At 41.5% G+C, this 21,621-nt stretch overlaps 1 protein-coding gene across 1 annotated transcript in view; it reads left to right on the forward strand.

Annotated features, from left to right (window-relative positions):
• The window catches only part of LOC139415449 (sterile alpha motif domain-containing protein 5-like), an 82,490-nt gene that overhangs the window by 57,944 nt on the left and 2,925 nt on the right, over positions 1 to 21,621 (forward strand). The window contains exon 2 of the mRNA XM_071163538.1: positions 20,088 to 20,270. Coding sequence (XP_071019639.1) covers positions 20,088 to 20,270 — 183 coding nt within the window. The remainder of the gene's footprint in view (positions 1 to 20,087; positions 20,271 to 21,621) is intronic.

The following is a 21,621-nucleotide window of genomic DNA, read 5'->3' on the forward strand; positions in this document are numbered from 1 at the left end:
CAGAGGGATGCAGAGTGATGTGAATGTACCAAAACTTGCAACTGGAAAAATAACCTGGTCTCAGAGCCAAATATATATATTTTACTAAAATCCGTAAACTTCCATTTAGTATGATATGTTACTTTAAGTTAGGTGACATTACATTGGCCTACCAATGTAATAGCAGTCATACAATATAATATGACAGGGATCATCAACTCGATTCAGCTGCTGGACGATTTCCTCGTGAGTGGATGGTTGGGGGCCTGGAACATAATTAAGCAAAAAGCCTGATGTGGTGTGGTATATGACCAATATACCATGGCTAAGAGCTGTTCTTATGCAAGAGTGCCGGAATACAGCCCTTAGCCGTGGTATATTGGCTACACAGTGCCCTTAACATTTTCCACATTTTGTTAGGTTACAGCCGTATTCTAAAATGGATTACATTTTTTTTTACGTCATCAATCTACACACAATACCCCATAATGACAAAGCAGAAACAGGAAAAAAACATACTTTTTTTTGCTTTTTCAATTTTTTATAACTAAATTATATTTTTACATAAGTATTCAGACCCTTTACTCAGTACTTTGTTATAGCACCTTTGGCAGTGATTACAGCCTTGAGTCTTCTTGGGTATGACACTACAAGCTAGGCACACATGTATTTGTTGAGTTTCTCCCATTCTTTTCTGCAGATCTGCTCAAGCTCTGTCAGGTTGGATGGGGAATTTTGCTGCACAGCTATTTTCAGGTCTCTCCAGAGATGTACAATCAGGTTTGAGTACGAGCTCTGGCTGGGGACCCATTTTCAATGCCTTGGCTGAGGGAAGGAGGTTCTCACCCAAGATTTAACGGTACATGGCCCTGTCCATTGTCCCTTTGATGCGGTGAAGTTGCGGTGAACACCCCCAAAACCTAATGTTTCCTCCTCCGTGTTTGACGATGGGGATGGTGTTCTTGGCGTCATAGGCAGCATTCCTCCTCCTCCAAACACGGCTAGTCGAGTTGGTGCCAAAGAGCTCCATTTTGGTCTCATCTGACCACAACACTTTCACCCAGTAGTCCTCTGAATCATTCAGATGTTCATTGGGAAACTTCAAACGGGCATGTATATGTGCTTTCTTGAGCAGGGGGACCTTGCGGGCGCTGCATGATTTCAGTCCTTCACAGCGTAGTGTGTTACCAATTGTTTTCTTGGTGACTATGGTCCCAGCTGCCTTAAGATCATTGACAAGATCCTCCCGTGTAGTTCTGGGCTGATTCCTCACCGTTCTCATGATCATTGCAACTCCACGAGGTGAGATCTTGCATGGAGCCCCAGGCAGAGGGAGATTGACAGCTCTTTTGTGTTTCTTCCATTTGCGAATAATCGCACTAACTGTTGTCACCTTCTCACCAAACTGCTTGGTGATGGTCTTGTAGCCCATTCCAGCCTTGTGTAGGTCTACAATCTTGTCCCTGACATCCTTGGAGAGCTCTTTGGTCTTGGCCATCGTGGAGAGTTTGGAATCTGATTGATTGATTGCTTCTGTGGACAGGTGTCTTTTATACAGGTAACAAACTGAGATTAGGAGCACTCCCTTTAAGAGAGTCTTTCTGATTGAGAGGGGATCAAATACTTATTTCCCTCATTAAAATGCAAATCAATTTATAAAAATTTTACATGCGTTTTTCAGGATTTTTTTTTGTTATTCTGTCTCTCACTATTCAAATAAACTTACCATTAAAATTATAGACTGATCATTTCTTTGTCAGTGTGCAAACGTACAAAATCAGCAGGGGATCAAATACTTTTCCCCTCACTGTACAGGGGTTGATGGCACAAGCGGGAAGCCCATCCAACAGAGAGTTGCAGTGGTCTAGACAGGAGATGACAAGTCCCTGGATTAGTGTGAGGATAAGTCATACAGTACACAGTACACAGTAACATTGCAAGAGTTAATTCAACTCCTAAGGAGTCAAATAACACTATTCTGGGATTTAGATTGTCCCACCATCATTTTGTGTTAAAACTACTGTGGTCATGGTGTTGATATTTTGGGAGTTAAAACAACACTAAATGGAGTAAATATCCAACTCTCAGAGAGTTGCTTAAATTTAACTCCAATTGCCATTTTACTCTTTACAGTGTTGTTTTTAATCAACTCTCTTGCCAACACTTTTCTGTGTTGTTTTTAATTAACAATCAACTCCAGCAGAGTACATTTCTCTTTCAGTTAACTTCCTTAGAGTTGTAAGGGTGCAAAAAGCCTTATTTAAATATGTGTCATCTTCGAGTGATTTGCAATGTGATATCCAATCTACTGTATGTTGGAAGACAACTTGCAGGAAGATGTCCAGCACTTTTACATCACCCACAGCTTACATTTAGAATGCCTGTCAGAGTAGGGGCAACAGAGCATGCTGGGAAATATGCCAATGACGCCCCTCCCACCTCTGTGGCTAACTCCATAGATTTAACTAACTCTCTCAGGTTAAAAGTTTAAAGTATTCCGTCCCAATGAACTCCAGTTATCAACACTAATTCCAGGGAGCGCATCACTCGAGGGTTAACATTTAACCCCAAAAATGTTAACATTGTGATTTAAACTATTCTTGGTTTACTGTGTACTCCACAGATGTTGTAGAGCATGAACCTGCAGGAGCGAGTCACTGCTTTGATGTTTGCAGAGATTGAAAGGGGTGTCCAGGGTCTGTTCTGGCTCCATTCAGATTTATGTGCGGGCTGTTTTACTACTTTACACAAATACACCAACTGGCCAACTGGTTTGCATGGCATGATTTTCAGAATAATTATGTTTGTTTGTTTGTTTGTTTATAATATTTGATTTTCACCATAGAAAAATGCTCAGGTTATTTATCTGCATGAGTTGTTGTAATAACTTCCAATAATATTGCATTGTGTCCTCTGCATCATTTCTTTCCATATTGAGTGAGATAACAGTAGAGCTCTGAGTACATAGAGTGGTTAAAAATACTCTGCTTCCTACTGTACCAGCCAATTAAAACACTCAAAGTGAAATGTCTGCCATCAAGGGCCAGGGCCAACAATGAGCTCTGATCGGACTAAGCCATAATTATGTTTTGTGTTTGTATTTTTGGACTCCCTCCATTGTCTAGAGAGACAGATTCCCATAATCCTCTCTGGACATTAGGGATAAGGAAGGCAGACAGATGTCTGTGAGATTATGCCAAGAGTCTAATCCCCAAACTTCCTGAAAACAAGATACCAATGTCCAGATTATGATTACGTTGTTTGTTAACACACAGACAATAAACAATCAATTGGAAGATGAAAAAAGTATTCACACGGTTGAAAACTTGCGAATGTAAGCAAGTGTTTAAAGTTAAATGGGTTCTCACACACAAAATGCGTATCAGCCAATGAAAAGCATTGATTTACTTGCATAAATCATAGCATTCAACCCAACCCCTCTGATTCAGAGTGGTTAAATGTGGAAGACACATTTCAGTTGAATGCATTCAGTTGTACAACTGACTAGGTATCAACCTTTCCCTTTCCATCAGCTAGCATAGAGCTAACTTGTACCATGTTAACTTCAACAGGTGACACTGATTATATCCTGTCACAAGTGCATCAGCCAATTAAAATCATTGAAGTAGTTGGACGTCTTCAAATACTTGTTCATGGCTGGAAGTGTCCTTAACATACCTAAGTCCAACATAATGTTCTCATCATCAAAGCAACTGAGTATTTTACTGACTGCTCAAATTGCTCTGTGTAAAAATGCCTAGTCCACTTAATCGTTGCAGATTGTGGCATGTTGAATTACTTGTATTGTGTTAGTGTGCAGTGGGTAAATTGAACGATAGAGAGCTGCCTCTGATTGAGAACCACACCCGGCCAAACACACAGAAATAGAAAACATAGAACACAAAACATAGAATGCCCACCCTAATTCACGCCCTGACCAAACCAAAATAGAGACATAAACAGGATCTTTAAGGTCAGGGCGTGACACATAGACTTATAGATGACCTGCAGCCAGTTGGTCTGGCGATTGAATATGTAGCGAGGGCCAGCCGACTAGAGCATACAGGTCGCAGTGGTGGGTGGTATAAGGGGTTTTTTTAACAAAATGGATGGCACTGTGATTAGACTGCTTCCAGTTTGCTGAGTAGAGTATTGGAAACTATTGTGTAGACGACATCGCCGAAGTCGAGGATCGGTAGGATAGTCAGTTTTACTAGGGTAAGTTTGGCAGCGTGAGTGAAGGAGGCTTTGTTGCGAAATAAAAAGCCAAATGTAGATCTGATTTTGGATTGGATATGTTTAATATCAGTCTGGAAGAAGAGTTTACAGTCTAGCCAGACACCTAGGTATTTGTAGTTGTCCATATATTCTTGGTCAGAACCGTCCAGGGTAGTGATGCTAATCGGGTGAGTGCGGGCAGCAAATGGTTGAGAAGCATGCATTTAGTTGTACTAGTTTTAAGAGCAGTTGGAGGCCACGGAAGGAGTGTTGTATGGCATTCAAGTTTGTTTGGAGGTTAGTTAACACAGATGTATACAGAATGGTGTCATCTGCGTAGAGGGTGATCAGGAAATCACCCGCAGCAAGAGCGACATCATTGATCTATACAGAGAAAAGAGTCGGCCCAATAATTGAACCCTGTGGTACCCGCATAGAGACTGCCAGAGGTTCGGACAACAGGCCCTCCGATTTGACACACTGAACTCTGTCTGCGAAGTAGTTGGTGAACCAGGCGAGGCAGTCATTTGATAAACCAAGGCTATTGAGTCTGCCGATAAGATTACGGTGATTGACAGAGTCGAAAGCCTTGGCCAGGTCGATGAAGACGGCTGCATAGTACTGTTTTTTATCGATGGCGGTTATAATATCGTTTAGTACCTTGAGCGTGGCTGAGGTGCACCCGTGACCAGCTCGGAAACCGGATTTCACAGCGGAGAAGGTACGGTGGGATTCGAAATGGTCGGTGATCTGTTTATTAACTTGGCTTTCAAAGACTTTAGAGAGGCAGGGTAGGATGGATATAGGTCTATAACAGTTTGGGTCTGGAATGTCACCCCCTTTGAAAAGGAGGATGACCGCGGCAGCTTTCCAGTCTTTAGGGATCTCGGACGATACGAAAGAGAGGTTGAACAGACTGGTAATAGTGGTTGCAACAATGGCGGCGGATAGTTTTAGAAAGAGAGGGTTCTGATTGTCTAGCCCAGCTGATTTGTATGGGTCCAGGTTTTTCAGCTTTTTCAGAACATCTGCTATCTGGATATGGGTGAAGGAGAAGCTGGGGAGGCTCGGGTAAGTAGCTGCAGGGTTGGGGGCTGTTGGCTGGGGAAGGGGTAGCCAGGAGGAATGCATGGCCAGAGAAATGCTTATTGAAATGTTCGATTATCATGGATTTATTGGTGGTGACTGTGTTACCTAGCCTCAGTGCAGTGGGCAGCTGGGAGGAGGTGCTCTTCTTCTCCATGGACTTTACAAAGCTAGCCTTTGCTTTCTTGACTGACTGTGTGTATTGGTTCCTGACTTCCCTGAACAGTTGCATATCGCGGGGACTATTCAATGCTATTGCAGTCCACCACAGGATGTTTTTGTGCTGGTCAAGGGCAGTCAGGTTTGGAGTGAACCAAGGGCTATATCTGTTCTTAATTCTACATTTTTTGAAAGGGGCATGCTTATTTAAGATGGTGAGGAAATTACTTTTAAAGAACGACCAGGCATCCTCGACTGACGGGATGAGGTCTGCTCGCAGAAGTGTTCGACAGTGATGAGGGGTGGTCGTTTGACCTCGGACCCCTAGCGGATGCAGGCAATGAGGCAGTGATTGCTGAGATCCTGATTGAAAACAGCAGAGGTGTATTTGGAGGGCAAGTTGGTCAGGATAAGATCTATGAGGGTGCCCATGTTTACTGATTTTAATGTCGTACCTGGTGGGTTCTTTGATGATTTGTGTGAGATTGAGGTCATCTAGCTTAGATTGTAAGACTGCCGGGGTGTTAAGCATATCCCAGTTTAGGTCACCTAACAGAACGAACTCTGAAGATAGATGAGGGGCAATCAATTCACATTTGGTGTCCAGGGCACAGCTGGTAGCTGAGGGGGGTCTATTACAGGCGGCAACAGTGAGAGACTAATTAATTTTTCAAATTAGAACCTCGAACTGTTTGGGCATAGACCTGGAAAGTATGACAGAACTTTGCAAGCTATCTCTGCAGTAGATTACAACTTGGCTGTTGTAGTTGGGTATCGAAATCTCAGAATTTTTGGTGACCTTCCTAAACCAGGATTCCTGCACGGCAAGGACATCAGGGTTTGCGGAGTGTGCTAAAGCAGTGTGTGAAACAAACTTAGGGAGGAGGCTTCTGATGTTGACATGCATGAAACCAAGGCTTTTTCGATTACAGAAGTCAACAGATGATAGTGTCTGGGGACACGCAGGGCCTGGGTTAACCTCCACATCACCAGAGGAACAGAGGAGGAGTATGATGAGGGTACGGCTAAAGGCTATCAAAACTCATCGTCTAGTGCATTGGGGACAGAGAATAAAAGGAGCAGATTTCTGGGCGTGGTAGAGTAGATTCAGGGCATAATGTGCATACAGGGGTATGGTGGGGTGCGGGTACAATGGAGGTAGGCCCAGGCACTGAGTGATGATAAGAGAGGTTGCATCCCTGGATGTGCTGGTTATACTGGGTGAGGTCACCGCATGTGTGGGAGGTGGGACAAAAGAGCTCTCCCACAGTAAAATAAAACAATGATAACTACCCTAAACAACAGTATACAAGGCATATTGATTATTAGAGAGAGACAAAGCGAGGCATAAAGCAATCACAGGTGTTGATTGGGAGAGCTAGCTAAGACAACAACGGGTAAGACAACAACAGCTAATCAGCTAAGACAACAACAACAGATAAAATGGCGATGAATGGCCAGAGAGGGTCAGTTAACTACACATAGGGCCTGAGTTCGGGGCTAGGGTCGACAAATGAAAATAAATAAATAGGGTTGACCTATTTTAAGAAATGCCATTCGTTGGTGGATATAAATTCTAAGATATTTTATTTGGGGCTGCAGGTAGTCTAGTGGTTAGACTGTTTGACTAGTAACCAAAAGGTTGCAAGATCGAATCCCCAAGTTGACAAGGTAAAAATTTGTCATTCTTCTCCTGAACAAGGCAGTTTACCCACAGTTCCTAGGCTGTCATTGAAAATAAGAATGTGTTCTTAACTGACTTGCCTACTTAAATAAAGGTTAAATAAATAGGCTGATGAATAATATTTGTACCATGTTTTGTGTTGCTGCCTTGTCATGTCATGTTGTTGTCCTTTAGGTCTCTCTTTATGTCATGTTGTTTTGTCTCTCATCGTGCTTTGGTCCTGTATTTATGTTTTTTTTTTATTATTTTTTTATTCCAGCCCCAGTCCCCGCAGTAGGTCTTTTGCCTTTTGGTAGGCCGTCATTGTAAATAAGAATTTGTTATTAACTGACTTGTCTAGTTAAATAAAAGGTTAAAACATTTTTTTACGAAAAATAAGTTGTGCTAGGATATAAATCAATACAACCTGTTGAAGATAGCATAGGGCTTAAGTGTGCCATATTATTGGATGGGACTGGAAATCTTAATTCTTATTACATACAGCCGGGAAGAACTATTTGGATACAAGAGTGACATCAACTTACCAACATTACGACCAGGAATACGACTTTCCCGAAGCGGATCCTTCGTTTGGACCACCACCCAGGGCCCTCATTGATCAATGTTGCATAGAAAATCTTCTAAATTAACTCGTACAAAGAAAATGTATAATGTTCGCAAGTACAAAAAAAGTTGTTTTTATCAAATGCTCGTACACTTAATTTACACACACCTCTAAGTATTCTGCCTTGATAAATCAGACACGTTCTCAAACACTGTGTTAATGCACATGAAGTCTCATTTACATAAAGAATTTATGGTCAGAAACCTTCCCTTTAAAGCTGCACGAAATGTCACTAATTTCTGTCCACCAACATGGGGAAATCAAAGAAGACAAAGTAAAAAAACTTTTAGGATGCAGAAATAGAACTTTTGATCACCAAATTGGAAGCAAAACAAGACATACTTTTTGGAGCCCTCAGCAATGGCTTGACAAATAAGATAAACAATATTGCTTGGGAGCATGTTAGAGCTGTGGTAAATTCTGCCTCATCTGAATGCAGAACAGTTAATGAAATTAAAATCAAATTGTTTAATTTGAAAACATATGAAAAAACATAAATTATGATCCACAAAAGATATATAAGTGCAAAAGGAGAAGGGCAGAGTGACTCTTCACTGTCTGCTCTGGACCAGCACATTGGCAGCATAATTGGAGAGACCTCAGTCTCTGGCATAATTTGTGATGTTGGTACTGAGGACCCTCTCCCAGACCCTGAAGGAATACCAGACACACCAACTGATGGTAAGTCAAGATTTATTTTCGCAGCCATATTCAGACATGGAACACATCTAAATATGTTTTCTTGACAATATATATATATATATAACAGAACAAATGTAACAAAATGAATATAAAATAACAAAACATGAAATCTTGACAGACCCAGGCCTCCCAGAAGGGTGTCCTCTGACCCCTCAGCCCCAGGCCTACCAGAAGGGTGTCCTCTGACCCCTCAGCCCCAGGCCTACCAGAAGGGTGTCCTCTGACCCCTCAGCCCCAGGCCTACCAGAAGGGTGTCCTCTGACCCCTCAGCCCCAGGCCTACCAGAAGGGTGTCCTCTGACCCCTCAGCCCCAGGCCTACCAGAAGGGTGTCCTCTTTGGTGAGCGCTTCAGCTGCGCCGCATGTTTTGACTGACGCAGTCCTGAAACAGCAAGAAGAGACCAAGACATACATTCTTGGACTCAAACAGCAGCTGGAGGATGTATGCAACGGCCTGAGAGAGAAATCAATCATTGAAAGAACTTGTTGAATGTCTCAAACATGTGAGACAATAAATTATGGTGTAATGTAAATGTTTTTTCTTGTCGATTTGATTGCAGTATTTTGAAGAACAGATACCTAAAACCGTTGTATGATATTGACTCTTGACACTCCCTGTCAGGCATGGGCTCATCGGGTTTGGGTGGATCATTCAGTGGAATGCCATTTTTGATTGCAATGTTGTGGAGCACACTGCAAGCCTTGACAATGTAGCAAACCTAAAAAGGAAGTTGCACATTGTATTACATTCACGTAATGGCATTTTAAGGAATGTCATTTCAGAGGCAATCCTTCATAGGCTGGTATTGCAGTGTGCCTCCTGTCACAGACAAGCACAGCCAACGCCCTTTCAGCAGGTCTATGGTGCACTCCACTGTTGTTCTTGTGTGTGTGTGGGCTTGGTTGTACTTTGCCTCTTGTTGGTTTGAGGGGTTTGTGAGGGGAGTCATCAGCCTTGGTTTTAATGGGTAGCCCCGGTCTCCTGCAGTTATGAATACAACATTTAGATATTGTTTCCCAGTAGAGGTCTAACATGGCAAATGAAACGTTGCAAATAAAACATAAGTCATTTACCAAAAAGCCATCCATCTTCAACAGCTCCTTCCTGTAGGTTTAGGCCGACGGAACTGTTCTGCACAATGAATGAATCATATGCCCCACCTGGCCATTTGGCCACTACATTCAACAAAGCCAAATGTGAATCACAGAGGACCTGCACATTGACAGAATGGAAACCTTTTCTGTTTTAACGAAGTTGAATTAGTTCAATGATGGTGCTTTTACTGCGATGTGGGTGCAGTCAATTGCTCCAATGACAATGACATCCAGCTATGGTATGGAAATCCCCTTTCACTCTGGCCTGTTGCACAGCAGTGTACGGAAACTGGATGTATTGTGGGTTCAATTAAATAATGCCACGAAGGACTGCAGGCAATATTCGGCTCATGGTTGGTTAGGAAATGCCAGCCCGAGCCGCAATCTCCCGTTGGAATGTTCCAATGGCCAAAAGTCCCAAGGTGGAGAGGATTTGGGTATGCGCTGGGATGGCATTGGTGTGTTTCTTCTCCCTTTCTAATACTGTAGAGAGTTGGTTGCAGAGATACAATAAAATATTCCTTGGAAAACGAAATCTACTAATAAGCCAGGCGTTTCTCTTCACAAACAAATCTGCACGCTCATTGAAAACACGCTCCCTGCGTAATGCAGCTTGTGCCAGATCCTCCAGCATATCAAGATTTGCCATTTTGGACAAGTCACAATGCCTCAGTGTTGCCTTTTTATATTATTTAACTGGTTTCACTAAATTTCCTCCAACCTTAGATTCCACTCTCTTTATGTGTTTATAAAATAAATACATTAATAAACTATTAATGTATTATATTTTTTCTTAGTTTATTATTTGATACACTATGTCAATCCTTTTTCCATTTGGGTGATGGTATTTCATTATTAGTTTGACTTTTCTGGTCAGAGGTGTGCTTACATTTATACACATTCTCCAGTAGAAGTACAAATTGATAAATCCCACACATTCTCAAGTATCAGTTCAAATTGATAAATCTCACACTTGCTTAGAAATGATCGCACAGATGGTTTACCAACATCTCTGTTTGTACACAACATTGATAAATCGCCTACCGCTCCCTAGCATACTACTAGCCAATGTCCTGTCTCTTGACAACAAGGTAGATGAAATTCGAGCAAGGGTTGCCTTCCAGAGAGACAGAGATTGTAACATTCTCTGTTTCACGGAAGCATGGTTCTCTTGGGATATGTTGTCGGAATCGGTTCAGCCAACGGGCTTCTCCATGCTTTGAGCCGACAGAGATAAACACCTCTCTGGGAAGAGAAAGGCGGGGGTGTATTCTTCATGATTAACGACTTATGGTGTAATCATAACAATATACAGGAACTCGTCTTTCTGCTCTCCCAACATATAATTCCTCACAATCAAATGCTGGCCGTATTACCTTCCAAGAGAATTCTCGTCAGTTATCGTCACAGCTGTGTACATTCCCCCTCAAGCAGACACCAAGATGGACCTAAAGGAACTTCACTGGACTTTATGTAAACTGGAAACCATATATCCTGAGGTTGCATTTATTGTAGCAAATTTGAGAACAAGGCTACCTCAATTCTATCAGCATACTGATTGCACTACGCACGGGGGTAATACACTAGACCACATCTACTCTAACCTCTGTGATGCTCACAGAACCCTCCCCCGCAATAATCAAGTTACCTTCGGCAAATCCGACCACAATGCCATCTTGCTCCTACCGTCTTATAGGCAGAAACTAAAACAGGATGTACAGTGGTTCCTTCTTTAAAGGTTGCAACATACTGCGGCACACCCTGCGTGCTGCTGCATCATTCAGAGGCACTTCATTTCATTCTCAGCCATTTCTTCTCTTACAGCAAGTTATTGCTAGTTTGACTAGCAGAGGGCATCTTTGAGAAGCATTTGATAGTATTCCGTATTGGCATTACAAGAGAATTTAAAACCTTATTTTTCCTCCAAACATGGTGAGTGGAGTTTAGAACAAAAAGCTCTATTTTTGTCTCATCAGACCACATGACCTTCTCCCATTCCTCCTCTGGATCATCCAGATGATCATTGGCAAACTTCAGACAGGCCTGGACATGCGCTGTCTTGAGCAGGGGGACCTTGCGTGCGCTCCAGGATTTTAATCCATGACGGCGCAGTGTGTTACTAATGGTTTTCTTTGAGTCTGTGGTCGAGGCTCTCTTCAGGTCATTGACCAGGTCCTGCCGTGTAGTTCTGGGCTGATCCCTCACCTTCCTCATGATCATTGATGCTCCATGAGGTGAGATCTTGCATGGAGCCCCAGACTGAGGGTGATTGACCGTCATCTTGAACTTCTTCCATTTTCTAATAATTGCGCCAACAGTTGTTGCCTTCTCACCAAGCTGCTTGCCTATTGTCCTGTAGCCCATCCCAGCCTTGTGCAGGTCTACAATTTTACCCCTGATGTCCTTACACAGCTCTCTGGTCTTGGCTATTGTGGAGAGGTTGGATTGCGTTTGATTGAGTGTGTGGACGGGTGTCTTTTATACAGGTAATGAGTACAAACAGGTGCAGTTAATACAGGTAATGAGTGGAGAACAGGAGAGCTTCTTAACTTCTTGCGTCGAGCAATCCCGTATCCGGGAGCGTAATCATAGCCTCAAGCTCATTACCATAACGCAACGTTAACTATTCATGAAAATCGCAAATTAAATGAAATAAATATATTGGCTCACAAGCTTAGCCTTTTGTTAACAACACTGTCATCTCAGATTTTCAAAATATGCTTTTCAACCATAGCTACACAAGCATTTGTGTAAGAGTATTGATAGCTAGCATAGCATTAAGCCTAGCATTCAGCAGGCAACATTTTCACAAAAAAAAAAAAAAAAGCTTTCAAATAAAATAATTTACCTTTGAAGAACTTCGGATGTTTTCAATGAGGAGACTCTCAGTTAGATAACAAATGTTCAGTTTTTCCAAAAATATTATTTGTGTAGGAGAAATCGCTCCGTTTTGTTCATCACGTTTGGCTAAGAAAAAAAAACGAAAATTCAGTCATTACAACGGCAAACTTTTTTCCAAATTAACTCCATAATATCGACAGAAACATGGCAAACGTTGTTTAGAATCAATCCTCAAGGTGTTTTTCACATATCTATTCGATGATAAATCATTCGTGGCAGTTTGGTTTCTCCTCTGAACCAAATGGAAAAATGCACGCAGCTGGAGATTACGCAATAATTTTGACGGAGGACAACAAGCGGGCCCCTGGTAAATGTAGTCTCTTATGGTCAATCTTCCAATGATATGCCTACAAATACGTCACAATGCTGCAGACACCTTGGGGAAACGACAGAAAGTGTAGGCTCATTCCTTGCCCATTCACAGCCATATAAGGAGACATTGGAACACAGCGCATTCAAAATCTGGGGCACTTCCTGTATGAAATTTCATCTTGGTTTCGCCTGTAGCATTAGTTCTGTGGCACTCACAGACAATATCTTTGCAGTTTTGGAAACGCCAGAGTGTTTTCTTTCCAAAGCTGTCAATTATATGCATAGTCGAGCATCTTTTCGTGACAAAATGTCTTGTTTAAAACGGGAACGTTTTTTTATCCAAAAATTAAAAGAGCGCCCCCTATATCGAAGAAGTTAAAGAAAAACAAACAAGTCTGTGAGAGCCGGAATTCTTACTGGTTGGTAGGTGATCAAATACTTATGTCTTGCAATAAAATGCAAATTAATTACTTAAAAATCGTCAAATTTGATTTTCTGGATTTTTGTTTTAGATTCCGTCTCTCACAGTTGAAGTGTACCTATGATAAAAAATTACAGACCTCTACATGCTTTGTAAGTAGGAAAACCTGCAAAATCGGCAGTGTATCAAATACTTGTTCTCCTCACTGTATGTGCAGAGGGTCCCTGTTTCGAGCCCGGGTAGGGGCGAGGAGAAGAACGGAAGCAAAGCTGTTACACGCCACCATTTTACATCAGGAGAATCTCCTCTTTTTAATAATGTAAGTCTGGGCAGCAAGCTCGTTTGTCATCGATCGCTAGACCAGAAATAGACAGAAGTTACATTTTTTCCTCTACTTTTTCATTACGCAGACACAAGCACAGTTGACACCATCGAGGTGCGGATGCTTACTTTCTACACAAGTAGTTTTTTTCCAGTTTAACCCGAAGAACATATTGTAGTGGTAAAATAAAAAGGGATACATTTTTATGGAATTCTAAGCATCACTCCAGTCAAAACAGACTCTGCGAACGTTCGATTCCATTAATTTGCTATGTGCTTGTGCTAGTGTTCCAGTTTAGCCAACGTTCTCAAGCCGTTTTGACTAGTTCTATTGTCCAGCTTATAGCTAGCCAGAGCGGATTTACAAAAGCACCCAAATGTCCATTGAGAGAACACAACGACTATACCATTTAGCTAAGCTAAGAATGACATGAATAATCAAGTCAATAAACTTTGGGTTGTTAGCCTATAGTTAATATACTGGCAAGTTTGATGTATAACTACTAACATTAGGTAGCTAGCTAACATACCGGTACATACTGCTGTAATGATATGCTATGTGGTTTGTAAGGACAGCGTAGCTAACAAATTGTCAGCCAACATAACGTGTAAGGTAACTTATTTGAAAAGTCATTACTTTATTACATTGAGTAGCAAGCTACCCCTTGGTCGTTAGGGCACATCTGGTCTGTGATAGTTTTATTTTCACACCTAGCTCGGCTACTAGACTATTTTTTAGTAAAGGTTGAATAGTCTATTGTTCAGCTATTAGCCCTCCCCAACTTGCAACAAATTGCTGTTCCCATCTCATTCCATTCCCTCTTCCACACGTCATCATTCTGCTCCTGAGTGGCTCGCTTGTGGGCGTGCTGGCAGGATATGGCAGCATCTTCGGTTGTGCGTCAAGAATTCTGGTAGCACGTTTGTATGAAGGTGTGGTTATTCACAGGCAAATTGTTATATGCTATGGAGGTACACTTGTGTTTTCAAAAAAATAAAAATATTCTGAAAGCAACTTTTTTCCGACACAAAGGAAGTCAAAGCGGACACCTATGAAGATGGCATCTCAGGTAAGCAGCACTGGGCTGTATTGACGTATCCTAAAAATGACATCTGCTACTTTAGATTGAACGGTCATATCTGTTATTGTTTTCATATCTATAAAAAATAAGCTGTTTTCTTTACTTTCAGAGAGCGAGCTGACCATGGGGTCGAAAAAGTATATATTGCCAGATGTTCACTGTCCGAGAAACAGGCAGTGGAAGCTTTATTGCTGGCAAAAGTGTACATAACCAGAGGTAATTAAAACCTGTTATGGCAAGGCGATCCCCTAGGGGAACTCTCCCCCCCATTCAGCTGAAAAGGTGGCGCAGGGAATTCAAAAATATTATTTAGAAATATTTAACTTTCACACATTAAAAGTCCAATACAGCAAATGAAAGAAAAACATCTTCTTCATCTACCCATCATGTCCGATTTTAAAAATGTTTTACAGCGAAAACACAACATATATTTATGTTAGACCACCACCAAATAAAAAAACAGCATTTTTCCCAGCCAAAGATAGTCACAAAAGCAGGATTAGAGATAAAATGAATCACTAACCTTTTGAAAATCTTCATCAGATGACACTCATATGACATGTTACACAATACATTTATGTTTTGTTCGATAATATGCATTTTTATATCCACAATTCTCGGTTTACATTGACGCCATGTTCAGAAATGCCTCCAAAATATCCGGAGGAATTATAGAAAGCTACGCCAGATAACAGAATTACTCATTATAAATTTGACTAAAGATACATGTTCTACATATAATTAAAGATACACTGGTTCTTAATGCAACCGCTGTGTCAGATTTTTTTTTTTTTACGTTACGAAAAAAGCCTACCATGCAATAATCTGAGACAGCACTCATACGTAAATATATTTCTCCGCCTTGTTGGAGTCAACAGAAATACGAAATTACATCATAAATATTCCCTTACCTTTGATGATCTTTCATCAGAATGCAGTGCAAGGAGTCCTAGTTCCACAATAAATTGTTGTTTTGTTCCATAATGTCCAATACTAGTGTCCAATTAGCTGCATTTGCTAGCACTTTCAGCTCACGTGCCCAAAAGCTGACGCTGGTCCAGGACAACTCGGACGAAAACTTCAAAAAGATATATTCCAGGTCGAATAAACTGGTCAAACTAAGTAGAGAATCAATCTCCAGGATGTTATTTTCATAAATATCCAATAACATTCCAACCGGATCATACGTTTTCATCTGCAGCCAAATTGAACGACGGTGACACCCACAGACAAATGCGCCACAAGGAAATTGCATTCTGCTAAGACAGTGACTATTTCCCCTCCCATTCGGTCAGAGTTCACACCAGAGGCTCCATTCCACATTCTACTGAATGAGGACATCTAGTGGAAGGCGTAGGAAGTGCCACCAGAACCATATCTTATTTGGAAGGGAAGGGGCGATGACGTCAAATTTGACCCACATTCAGAATTTCACTTCTTGTTTGGAAGATTGCCTGCCCTATGAGTTCTGTTATACTCACAGACATAATTCAAACAGTTTTAGAAACTTCAGAGTGTTTTCTATCCAATAGTAATAATAATATGCATATATTAGCAATCTAGGACAGAGTACGATGCAGTTCACTATGGGCACGCAAAGTGAAAATACTGCCCCCTATCCACAAGTTTTAAACTGTTCTTTGTTCTTTTTCTCCATCTCTGCCTGTCTTGTTGTACATGGAACATGTCTCACATGCATTAATTTAAAACTCTTAAGATGTCAGCTGCTAATTTTCAGATTTACACCACATAAACACAGCCATTTTCTCTGGAGTATCTGTTGCTGCCAAGTCATGATTTCCCTGGGGGTTAGCCTTGCAATAACCAAGTGGTGAGATACATAGCCCTCTATATTTAAATGTTTCAGGTAAACTCCGATAGGTGTCTGCGTCACATACAGTATCTTCTATTGACATTATCTTCTATTGTTTGTCCTCATGTCTGTTTTTCAGCATAAAGTACTCCACTGTAGCCACTTAGTGTGGACACCATGTGAGACCACACACACACAATAACAGCCTCTTCTTCCTTTCACCCCTCTCCCCCTTCTCCCTAAATCCTCTAGGCTATATCAGCTGTTTTGGTGAACCCCTCCCGCATCTGAACTGGCTGCACAGCACGATCATTGGTGAGATGTCACTTGGCCGGGTCAACAGGAAGTATTATTAAAGAGATGCTTTACATTGAAATACAGACAGAGATGTAGTAGTCCCAGAGTTAATGATCCAAGGTCAGTTTTGCATTTCACCTCCTTAAGATGACTGCCCATGTAAAAAAAAAAAAAACATAGCTTAATCATGCTCTCTTGTCTGCAGGTATGTTTTGATGTGAGAGAGGAAGCCAGTCCTGTCATATCCACCTCACCCGCTCTTTGGATAACTTTTGATCCAACTGGAGGCCCAAGGCTGGTTAGAAGACACCGCAATTGTGATGAACTGAGAGAATATTAGGGTAGCACTGTAATTCATGAATCATAAGCTGTCTGCCGCTGTTCTTACCTCTTTCTCTTTCTATCTTCATCACCTCTCTCCTCACCTTGTCTTTCTTCCTTGTTTTATAATGCACACCGTATGTGCATTGAAGTACAGATTGAACTCATATTTATAATATTACAATTATCATAACTATAATGCATTTATGTACCTGGAAAATTAACTTCTTTCAATAAAGCGTTTCACATTCTCCACTGGTTGAAATTAAGTATCCCATTGAAATACTATCCTGTGTCCTCAGATTAATGCAGATGAAGGGAGTTAGATATGCATAGTTTTTTTCTGCATATATGAATTACAAATCAATCATGTTTCTAGTCTTTTGCATAGTTACAATGTGTAATCATTGATGTTCCAGGAGTGGTAAACACTGTTGAAGTGTATAATTGTAATACATACATGCAGAAACAGCATCATTCAAATAATTCAAAAAAATGTCTCAGAGATTCATACCTGAACCGCACCTTTATTTGCCAAGGAAGAGTACATGATCAGTGAATATATTCAATGTACAGACTACAATGTGGGAATCTCATGTGTGGTAATAACTACAGTATATGTGTATATAGGACTTGCATTCTTGGCACAATAAAGTTATTATATTCTACTCTTATCCATAGGCTTCATTAATGCCATTCAGACTTGAAGTTGATACAGCAACTATGATAGCTGAGGTTCATAGATAGGTTCTGAACTAATATTCATACCAAACGTTTTAGGGTCCATACACAGATCGGCTACATACTGTAGTTAGCTACACATCCATAGGCATACAGTTATTTTTATCCTCCACTATACTATAAGCAAGTAAATAGTTAGCTAGCTATGTTACTTCAGCTGCATTGTAAGGCAAGCTTACACAATTGTACATTCAATTTGCAGTAACTACTTTACATCCACTGTTTCACAAGACGACAGCCTGGTTTGCTAGTTTTCTCAGGAGTCATTAAACAACACTAATTACAAATTCATTCTCCTAACACTAGCTAGCTGGCTAATGTTGGCTAGGCAGATATCTTGCTAAATAGCGATTTTCGTAAAATGAACTTTATGACAAAAAAATATGCACAAAACGTTTGTCTCCACATTAACTAACATATTCCTTTCAATTGTACATTTTTTGCAACGTTATGACGTTGTAACAACTTACGTCTGGTTCCACCGTAATGTTTTGTCAGCCATCTTTGTTGAATAATGCTACAAAGGCAAGGTTGGCTCGTGTCAAAATTCATCATTGGAACCACTCGATATGATTGGTCATATAAAAACCTTGGGACCCAAATGCATAATGAGTGCTTTAACCCCTCCTTGTGGTGGTCTGAAGCAATGAAGCCGTGACGCTGGGTACCTCTAAGTCCTGCGGTGCAAGCTCGCAACTTTTAAAGGAGGAGACACTGTACCAGTGACTAGAACCATTGAACGCTAGACTGACAAATCGGAATCCACGCTTCAAGATTGTTTTGATCACGCGGACTAGGATATGTTTCAGTCAGCCTCAGAGAATTACATAGACGTATACTCTGACTCTGTGAGTGAATTTATACGGAAGTGCATTGGAGATGTTGTAGCTACTGTGACAATTAAAACCTACACTAACAAGAAACCATGGATGGATGGCGGCATTTGTGCAAATCTGAAAGTGCGAACCACCCCGCACTTAACCATGGAAAGAGGTCTGAATATAAACAGTGTAGTTATTCCCTCCGCAAGGCAATCAAACAAGCTTTGAGTGGAGTCGCAATTCAACGCTCGGCGGTCGGATTCGCCGGTCTTCTAGCCATCATCGATCCACTTTACATTTTCCTTTTGTTTTGTCTTGTCTTCCCACACACCTGGTCTCATTTCCCTCATTACATGTTGTGTATGTAACCCTCTGTTCCCCCCATGTCTTTGTCCAGAATTGTTTATTGTAAGCGCATGTGCACGTTTTCACTGGTGTGCGACGGGTTTTGTACCTATTTGTTTGTTGTTCTGGTTTCCGGTGGTTTTATGAATAAAACTGCTCCGTTGATTACCCAGTTTTGCTCTCCTGCACCTGACTTGCCTGCCGCCAGTTATACACTCCCTTACAACTGCTCCAAAACTGGATGGGTTCCGCGGATGTGCAGCAATCTTTAAATCATACCACAGATTCTCAATTGGATTGAGGTCTGGGATTTGACTAGGCCATTCCAAGACATTTAAAATTTAAACTTTTAATGTTCCCCTTAAACCAGTCAAGTTTTGCATTAGCAGTATGCTCATTGTTCTTCTGGAAGGTGAACCTCCGTCCCAGGCTCAAATCTCTGGATGACTGAAACAGGTTTCCCTCAAGAATTTCCCTGTATTTAGCACCATCCATCATTCCTTCAATTCTTACCAGTTTCCCAGTCCCTGCCGATGAAAAACATGGAGGGATGGTATCCTCGGGGTGATGAGAGGTGTTGAGTTTGCGCCAGACATTTTTAAGCAATGGATTTTTTTCTGGACACTCTTCTGTAAAGAGCTCTGTGGATTGTACGGCTTAAAGTGGTCCTATGGACAGATACTCCAATCTCCACGGTGGAGCTTTGCAGCTCCTTCAGGGTTATCTTTGGTCTCTTTGTTGCCTCTCTGATTAATGCCCTCCTTGCCTGGTCCGTGAGTTTTGGTGGGCAGCCCTCTCTTGGCAGGTTGTTGTTGTGCCATTGTCTTTCCATTTTTTAATAATGGATTTAATGGTGCTCTGTGGGATGTTCAAAGTTTCTGATATTTTTTTTAATAACGACCCGACCCTGATCTGCATTTTGTCCACTTTGTCCCTGACCTGTTTGGAGAGCTCCTTGGTCTTCATGGTGCCGCTTGCTTGGTGGTGCCCCTTGCTTAGTGGTGTTGCAGACTCTGGGGCCTTTCAGCACAGGTGTAAATATACTGAGATCATATGACAGATCATGTGACACTTAGATTGCACATAGTTGGACTTTATTTAACTAATTATGTGACTTCTGAAGGTAATTGGTTGCATCAGATCTTATTTAGGGCCTTCAGCATTTAACACCAAAATACCCTCCAAGCTCATCATCAAACTGGAGGCCCTGGGCCTCAACTACGCTCTGTGCAATTGGGTCTTGGACTCTCTGATGGGCCGCCCCCAGGTGGTGAAGGTAGTAAACAATATCTCCACCTTGCTGACCCTCAACATTGGCGCCCCACAAGGGTGCGTGCTCAGCCCCCTCCTGTACTTCCAGTTCAGCCTGGTATGGTAACTGCTCCGCCCTCAACCGCAAGGCTCTCCAGAGGGTGGTGCGGTCTGCACAACACATCACCGGCGGCAAAATACCTGCCCTCCATGACACCTGTAGCACCTGATGTCACAGGAAGGCATAAAATATCAAAGACGACAACCACCCGAGCCACTGTTGGGAACGAGAGACTGAAGAATAGCTTCTATCTTAAGGCCATCAGTCTGCTAAACAGCAATCACGAACTCAGAGAGGCTGCTACCTATATGGAGACTAAGTCACTGGCCACTTTAACAAATGGATCACTAGTCACTTTAATAATGTTTATATTACTCATATCATATGTATATACTGTATTTTATGCCATCTAGTTGCACCTTGCCTATGCCGCTCGACCATTGCTCATCCGTATATTTATGTACATATTCTCATTCACCCCTTTTAGATTTGTGTGTATTAGGTTGTTGTTGGGGAATTGTTAGATTGCTTGTTAGATATTACTGCACTGCCGGTACCAGAAGCACAAGCATTTTGCTATACTCGCAATTACATCTGCTAACCATGTGTATGTGACCAATAAAATTTGATTTGAATTTGATTTGGACTAGCTACAATTTAGCATTCTGTCACATGCAAGTGAATCAACACTTTTGATTGGCTGATACACATTTTGTCCATGAAAACCCATTTAACTTTAAATGCTTGGTTATGTTGGCAAGTATGGCCCTTCTGTATTTAGTACTGCTCATAATAGACTGCAATTTTGTTCCAAATTTTATAGGGAAAGTTGCCATTTTTGACATACCCAATGCCAACGTGATAGTACAACCTGACAGAAATAACCCTGATGATGAAAAACAACAGTTAGCTACCCGTCCTGTCAGTCCCAGAGCTGACAGCGTAGTGTGAGGATGGACACCTCCTAATGCGATGGTTTTAGCACATCCGATGCTATAATAAGGATACACTCATGAAGGTATTTTTTCTCTCTCTCAATATATTTCACTGTACAGTATGTGCCAGGTTTGGGAGAGGGTGTTATAATTGATTTTCCATCACAGGTCTTTGGGTTTAAAGGGTGTATGAAACCCACTTCAGCAACCTAGCAGTAATGTTGCAAACCAGAGAGATGCTAGTCTGTCTCTTGACTTTGAAAACTAACTTTGCTGTGGTTGTGTGTGAGAGCAAGAGAGAGACTGCTTAACAGGCATGCTACATTTCAAGTCACTTTGATGATCACAGCCTCTTAGCAGCTCATATCTGAGTGATCGATATGATAGCAGGACACTTTACATAGACCCTTTAGGCTAGGTCTGCCACCATTTGCTTGTGAATTTCTAAGGCAATACAATCAAACATGGTTTAG

This window comes from Oncorhynchus clarkii, chromosome 8 (assembly GCF_045791955.1).
Source record: "Oncorhynchus clarkii lewisi isolate Uvic-CL-2024 chromosome 8, UVic_Ocla_1.0, whole genome shotgun sequence".
In the NCBI taxonomy this organism is placed as follows: Eukaryota; Metazoa; Chordata; class Actinopteri; order Salmoniformes; family Salmonidae; genus Oncorhynchus; species Oncorhynchus clarkii.